This window comes from Ammodytes marinus, assembly GCF_949987685.1.
Source record: "Ammodytes marinus genome assembly, chromosome: 18".
NCBI classification, from domain to species: domain Eukaryota; kingdom Metazoa; phylum Chordata; class Actinopteri; order Uranoscopiformes; family Ammodytidae; genus Ammodytes; species Ammodytes marinus.
Window position 1 is genome coordinate 2948645 of NC_137222.1, and position 7500 is coordinate 2956144.

A 7500-nucleotide genomic window follows, 5' to 3' on the forward strand; every position below is an offset into this window, starting at 1 on the left:
GCATTTTCAAGCTTTATTAGATAGTGCAGAGTTGAAATTGGGAGACAGAGAGAGAGAGAGGGGGGATGACCTGCAGTAAGGTTTACGGGTCGGATTTGAACCCGCAACCACCGTTTTTAACTATGCCAGCTGTAGTTTCCTGGGTGAATGTACCCATAACAAAGGCATTAAGAAAAACTACATAAAAAAGCATTCTTTGCACTGATGGACTTGTTTGCTGTTACATGTCATTCATGATCATCAGAGGAAAAATTAGACTTTGTAGCTCCTTTAAATAAAATGAAAAAAATAAAAAACAACGATTACAATTTGTATAGGTGGCATCACTCCAATGATTGGATTGCCCTCATTTTTGACTGTATACCAATAAAAAATCCAATCCGTCCCATCCCTAGTTCCTCAAATGAACCTCAAACAACCCCCCCCCCCTTCCTCCCCACCCCCGTTGATATGAATGTCAGGTAACTAATATATTCAGCTGTAGCCCTGTGCTGCTCTCACGTCGGCCACAGTGCCTCTGACACACTGCCAAAGGATTAGACCGATTGTAGTTTGCTTAGCAGAACCTTGGCACCGCTCCACTTGGCACGCGCTCAGTCGGCAGGCGGCTTGGAGTGAAGTATAGTGATGCTCATAGAAGAAAAATCCATCCTAAAATCTTTGCGATCTTTTAGTGATAAGAATTGGGATTTTTAATTGAATATTTCATATGTCAAAAGGTGGGGTCAGCGAAAAAATAACTTTTGTTCAAATTAATAAATATTTTTTTTATTTTACTTTTAGAAAAGCGCTATATAAATTGAATGTATTATTATTATTATTATTATTATTATTATTATTATTATTATTATTATTATTATTATTATTATTATTATTATTATTATTATTATTATTATCATTATCATTATTATTATTATTATTATTATTATTATTATTATTATTATTATTATTATTATTATTATTATTATTATTATTATATAAGAAGAACAATCTATTCTAAAATCTTTGCGGCCTGTTAGTGATAAGAATTGGGATTTTTTTCTTGACATTTTGTGCGTTAAAGGTGGAGTCAGTGATTCTAGAAAACGCTTGTTGTAAAAAAAAATAAAAATAAATTACTTTTTGTCCAAATTAGTGAATATTTCTTCACAACCTTCTACCTGTCCATACTGTGTGTATACAAAGGCCTGGGCTCTGTAAACGGGGAATGTTGCTTGCTATGGCAGGCCTGCTTTGTTTACATACCCGTTAACAGAGCCTAGGCTGTGTATAAACACTAGCTTTTTTTCCCCCAGCGCACACACAGTACAGACAGGTAGCAGATAGATGGTGAGGAGATATTCACTGATTTTGACAATAACAAACGTTCTCCACAATCACTGACTCCACCTTTAAAAATATATTTTTTTTTTCTGCCCTTAATTGTGTTCTAAAGCCTCTGCACTTGAGATCACACATCTGCGGTTCGGTTGATCCTTCTTCTGATCTGTGAAATAACGTGTCTCAATAAAATCTTAACATATTTCTCCGCGTGCCGTGTTCAAAAACTCACTTCCAAAGCCGTCTAATTATCCCGTCTGAGCTTTTAGTCCTCGGGCTTTTTTTTCATCCACTAAACAGTCCAAAATTCTCTCTTACTAATCAAGAAATTGGAATAGGTTTTTAAAAAAACTTTTAATAGCGAACTAGCCCTTCCCTTCAGCTCTCAGTTCAGGATAACTCTATAGAAGGGAAAAAATAAGACTTCTGCTTCTTTATTGGCAAATGTAATTATGTCGGGAAAACATGGGGCCAAATGTGTTGGCAGGAACCGACGCGCCGTATCATAAATTGAATTAGTTGTTTGCCCTTTTTTTTTTCATTTAAATACTAAACAGAACCAAAAATGGATAAAAAACTGTGTGTCTGGGCTTTAATGTAATCAGCTTGTCTGGAGTTTTTTTTTTTTTATATATTTTTTTTAGATGTTGACATCACCTCACTATTAAAATATTCCCTGTGTTCGCGTGTGCTAGTGTGAGGTGCGGTTTTAATTGCCTGCATTGTAGGTTTTTTTTACAGAGCCAAACTTATTATTATTTATTTTTTGGCATTTTCAAGCTTTATTGGATAGTACAGAGTTGAAACGGGGAGACAGAGAGAGAGAGAGAGAGAGAGAGAGAGAGGGAGAGAGAGAGAGAGAGGGGATGACCTGCAGTAAAAGGTCCACGGGTCGGATTTGAACCCGCGACCACTGCAAAGAAGGCCGGTGCCAATATGGTACGCGCTCTATCCACTACGCCACCGGAGCGCCATGAAACTTAATTATTTTTGAAGGACATTTTTTGTTGTTTAGGGCAAAATACCATGTATTGAACTCTGAGATCCTATGTAGTATATGCAAACATTTTTAAAATCAGTTCATCCTAGTCTGAGAAAAGGCAGAAAGAGTGTTTTATGGTCTCACTGTCTAACCATATAATATTTTACCATGTGTGACATCACAAATGGTAAAATATAGGGTTAGGATTAACAGGACAGCTGGGCCAAGGGACGACTGTGGCTCAGTTGGTAGAGGGGGTCGGCTGATGATCAAAGGGTTGGAGGTTCGATCCCCGCCCTGCCACCTGTGTCATAGTTGTTGTGTCCTTGGGCAAGACACTTCACCCACCTTGCCTCGTGTGAATGTCGATAGTTAGCCTGCTGCTATCGGTGTATGAATGTGTGGGTAACGTGGGAAAGGAAAACAGGTCTCCCTTGCAAAAGAGTCTTCGGCCTCAATGGGATTTACCTGTATAAATAAAGGTTAAAAAAAATACTGAGGGAAGAAAAACCTCATTCATTATATTATAATACCGATTTGATAATGACAGATACAGTATACAGGATAGTGTTTATAATAAGGTTTTTGTATGTGTTATTAACCCATTTCTTACCCTCATCCCCCCCCCCCCCCTCTCTCCCCCTTACCTAGCATGGCGTCATAACGACAGAGGAGGAGCAGTATGTCATAGAGCCTTTAAAGAACATTTCCTCCTCAACCACCAGTGACTGGAACCATGAAGAAGAAGCAGAAGCACAGCAGCAGCAACATGTTATTTATAAAATGGCCGCCATCGCCATCCCCTCACCCTCACCGCGAGACCGTAGCCAGGAGCTCAGCTGTGGCGTTCCAGGTTGGTGACCGTCGGTTTGGGTGTGGGTGCCGCTGACGCAAAGGAATATACTAAACATAGCAAGGGTTAGAGGAAGCACATGGGTTTGGTGCTAGGCCCAGGGGTTTTTTTTGGTGTAGGCATGAGCACACAGAGACACAGTGACACAGAGACACAGAGACACACACACACACACGCGGAGAGAACACACACACACACACACACGGACACAGACACAGACACAGACACACACACAGGCGCAGGCTAAGACACAGGCACAGGCGCACACACACACACACACACACACACACACACACACACACACACACACACACACACACACACACACACACACACACACACACACACACGTGCCTCCTGTGTGCTATAGTTAGGCTACTTACTTACTCCTGGACACCTTTCAAACTGGTTAGAAAAAAATTAGTTTCATAAAAAGGCCTATTCAAATTTCAGTGCATAAAGAGGACTTGACTCTATATGACTCTTGGCAAAACTTAAATTTTTGAGTTCTACATATTTAGAAGTTCAGGCAGTAACAGTTGTCTTCAGTATTGAGTTTTGAGGCCAAAAAGAACTCTTAAAGGGACACTGTGTAACATTTTAAGTAATGTATTAGCTAAAATCAATATCCTCATTCATAAATATGTCCTCATTGGTGTAAAATCACCTCTGCCAATAATCTGAATTATCCTCCTGAGCAGAGAATTACAAATATTAATATTACATTTTGTACATTGAGAGGGTAAGTCTTATGGAGGCATCCATGTTGGTTGGAATGTCATCAGGTGCATTGTTTAAAATTTAGAATTGTTTTTGTCCTTGAAGGCCACTGTAGCTTCTGTTATTATTCGAAAGGGGTGGGGTTACCCAGGGAGTGTTGCTTTCTAGAACTTTCTTGGTGATGTCATATTACACACTGCACCTTTAAAGATCTCCTATTATACTACTTTTCTGGTCTTAATGTCTCATTAATGACTCCTATAGAGCAACCTGACACGAATCACAGCACAAAAACCTATGTAGATTTTCGGGCAATGCTTCCTCTCATCTGGGCGCTTTCAGCATTCTCTGTCCACACTCGGCTTCGTCCTTCTCCGCCCCCTCGCCCCCCTCCTGCCAACCCCACTCCGTTGTGATTGGTTACCTTCCGGAAGACTTTCAACTTCTCATGCATATGTAATGAAAATGTATCTTTTGTGTGTAGTTGAGTTCTACATTCTAAGAATTTCAAACAATAACAGTAGTGCCAACTAAAGGCTGTTACATACTCCGCGAGAAGAAAGAACAAAGTTCTCGGTGACAGAGCTGAGAGAAGAAAATGACGTCATTTTCTTCTCTCAGCTCTTGTTTAGCTGTTCTCGCAGCTTGTTCTCGACACACCACCCGGGCCGAACTTTCTTCTCGCAGCTTGTCCGAGTACTATTGTGTGATTGGTCAGTCTGAAGTCAATGAGGAAAGCGAAGTGCCCGTTTTAAAGAAATAAGGAAAATCAGCTGGCGCTACTGAGTCAGTTACCATGAGTTTGGCAGTTGAGTTCTCGTGAAGTATGTAATGTCAGACCAGAAAGAACTTCTCGCAGCTCTGTCACCGAGAACTTTGTTCTTTCTTCTCGTGGAGTATGTAACCGCCTTAAATCTCTGTCATACAGAAAACAAACAAAACCAAGTCGAAAACTCAAAATGTCGATTCAAAACATCAAACAGTGTTTAAACTATCTGAACGAAAAAAGCACAAGTTGGCGCAAACTTTTTACTTTTTTGGAAGTTCTTAGAATGTAGAACTCAGTTACATTAAATATGAATGACAAGTTCCCTCAACATGAGATAATTAGTTGGCTCAAATGTCGACAGTTTTCATTTTAAAACTGAAGAGTGTCTAAACATAGCAGGTTAGAGGAAGCTCTGGTTTGGTGCTAGGCCCAGGTTTTTTGGTAGACATGAGCGGGCCTCTTGTGTGCTATTCTTACCCCTTTAAAACCGGTATGAAAAAAGCATTCATAAAAAGACCTTTCAGTGCATAAAGAGTTCTTGACGTAATAAAAACGTATCTTTCATATGTATTAACCCTTAACATTTGTAGTTCTACATACTTTTATTTTTTTCATTTTAACTTTTAACTTTTAAATTTTTTTTTTTTTTTTTTTTTTAAGATATTTTTTTGGCATTTTTATGCTTTATTGATAGTGTAGAGATAGAGTTGAAATAGGGCAGAGAGGGGAGTGACATGCAGGAATGGGCTGGAATCGAACCCGGGTCCGCTGCTGCCAGTTAATTCTCTGTCATACAGATAGTCAACAAAACCAAGTTGGTAAAAATGTTGAATCGAACATTAAACAGTGCTAAAACATTCTGGTATGCCCAGGTTAAGAAAAAAGCATTCATAAAAAGGCCTTTTCAGTGCATAAAGAGTACCTCACTCCGACACTTATAGAAGAGCAGAATCCTATTTATAGCTCCGACAATCATGTTTATTCCCCCCCCCCCCCAATATATTTATTGACACACACACACACACGCACGCACGCACGCTTGCACGCACGCACACACACACATGCACGCACGCACACACACACACACACACGCACGCACACACACACACACGCACACACACGCACGCACGCACACACCATCACAAGAAGGACACAAAACCCCCAAAAAATAAAAAAATAATAAAAAAAAAGTAAATTTATCGCATTCTATCCCGACAATCATGTTGAGATTTTTTCAGAATTCAAACGACTTCTTCACCTAGCAACCGATGTGTCTGTCTCCGATGTGACGTATAGGAAGGCGAACACCACTCCAGGTGTATATTTAGGTATTTGGGCCACGGTCTTATAAGGAACAGCAAAGGGCCCGTCATCCCCCAGGAAGCCTGAGCGTGTCCCAACATGCACCACCATCTTATAGGCCTTTCTCCCCTACAGCATCTGGGTCATAAAGCAAAACGCTTTCTCTAGCTTGAAGGTTCGAAGGGGCAGATTCCCTACGAAACACACACCCTCTTTTGCTAAATTGGAGGTCTTTTGGATACTACAGCTCTGGAAGAAATTAAGAGACCAGTCTGGATTTTTTTTTTTCAATCTTCATCTCGACATTACTTCATTAAAAATGCTCGAAGTGACAATATTTTTATTGTGAATTTTGGTAGAAAAGTTGTCAGTAGTTTATATTATAGAAGATCAGCCTTTTGCGATAGTCCAAGTTGTTGATCACCAGAGAACAATCCCTGGGTTTCTTATCACTCTTAACTCACTGTCTCTTTGTCCCACAGACCTCATTAAAAGCAGTGCACCTTGCCAGTCCAGCACCCCTCCACCTCCAGCCACCCCCCCTCTCCGCTCGTCCCCCGTGCCCCAGAACGAGAGCCTCCAGTGGGACAGCAGCGGCCGCAGAGAGAGGCGCTCCGTCAGCTCCGAGCGCTTCGTAGAGACGCTGGTGGTCGCCGACAAAATGATGGTCGGTTACCATGGACGCAAAGACATAGAACACTACATCCTGTCTGTGATGAACATTGTAAGTTTGAAAAGTTCAAGTTCTTTTTGGTCAAGTTGTTGTTGTTGTGAAATTAAAGGTGCAGTCAGTGATTCTGGAGAACGCTTGTTGTCAAAATCACTTTTTGTCAAAATCAGGGAATATCTCCTCACGATACCGCTACTTGTCCGTACTGTGTGGGTGTGTGTGTGTGTGTGTGTGTGTGTGTGTGTGTGTGTGTGTGTGTGCACTGGAAAAATAAATCCTGCTAATACACAGTCTAGGCTCTGTAAATGGACACATTTTGATAGCTTGGTGGGCCGCCTTTGATTACCCTTTGTTTACATACCAGTTTACAGAGCCTAGGCTGTTTGCACACACAGTAGGCCTACAGTCAGGTAGCAGATCATGAGGAGATATTCACTGATTTTGACTAAATAAAAAGGGATTTTGACAACAAGCGTTTTCTCCAGAATTGCTGACTGCAGCTTTAATACATTTGTTGCGTTCCGAATCGCATACTCTTTCTGTTTTCTATTCTACATACTACATCCGACGATAAAAAGAATCTAGTTAGGATGCAGTAGGCATACTATTGGGACATACTTTTCTCTCTTATTTCATCATAACATTGCGCCTTGATCTTGCCTCTTGCTTTTATATCCGGCGCATCCCCGTTTGTTTTCATATGGAGGCTTCGTCGATGTGACGTCACTTCACGTGCGCACCGGATTGTGGGTCAGAATCGCCCAAATAGGATGCACTTTTCAACACTAACAATCTTGGCCGCATGAAGTAGGACATCTGGGTACTTCTAACCATCCTAAATCTGGCCACAAGAATCGGGACATCCTAAATCTTTTTTCTACATA

General features: G+C 40.7%; 1 protein-coding gene across 1 annotated transcript in view; it reads left to right on the top strand.

Annotated features, from left to right (window-relative positions):
- Positions 1–7500, top strand: part of adamts6 (ADAM metallopeptidase with thrombospondin type 1 motif, 6) — a gene marked incomplete at both ends in the record, with an annotated part of 87831 nt that overhangs the window by 1619 nt on the left and 78712 nt on the right. Inside the window, 2 exons of the mRNA XM_080046570.1 lie at positions 2954–3155; positions 6429–6670. Of these exons, the coding sequence (XP_079902696.1) occupies positions 2954–3155; positions 6429–6670 (444 nt within the window). The remainder of the gene's footprint in view (positions 1–2953; positions 3156–6428; positions 6671–7500) is intronic.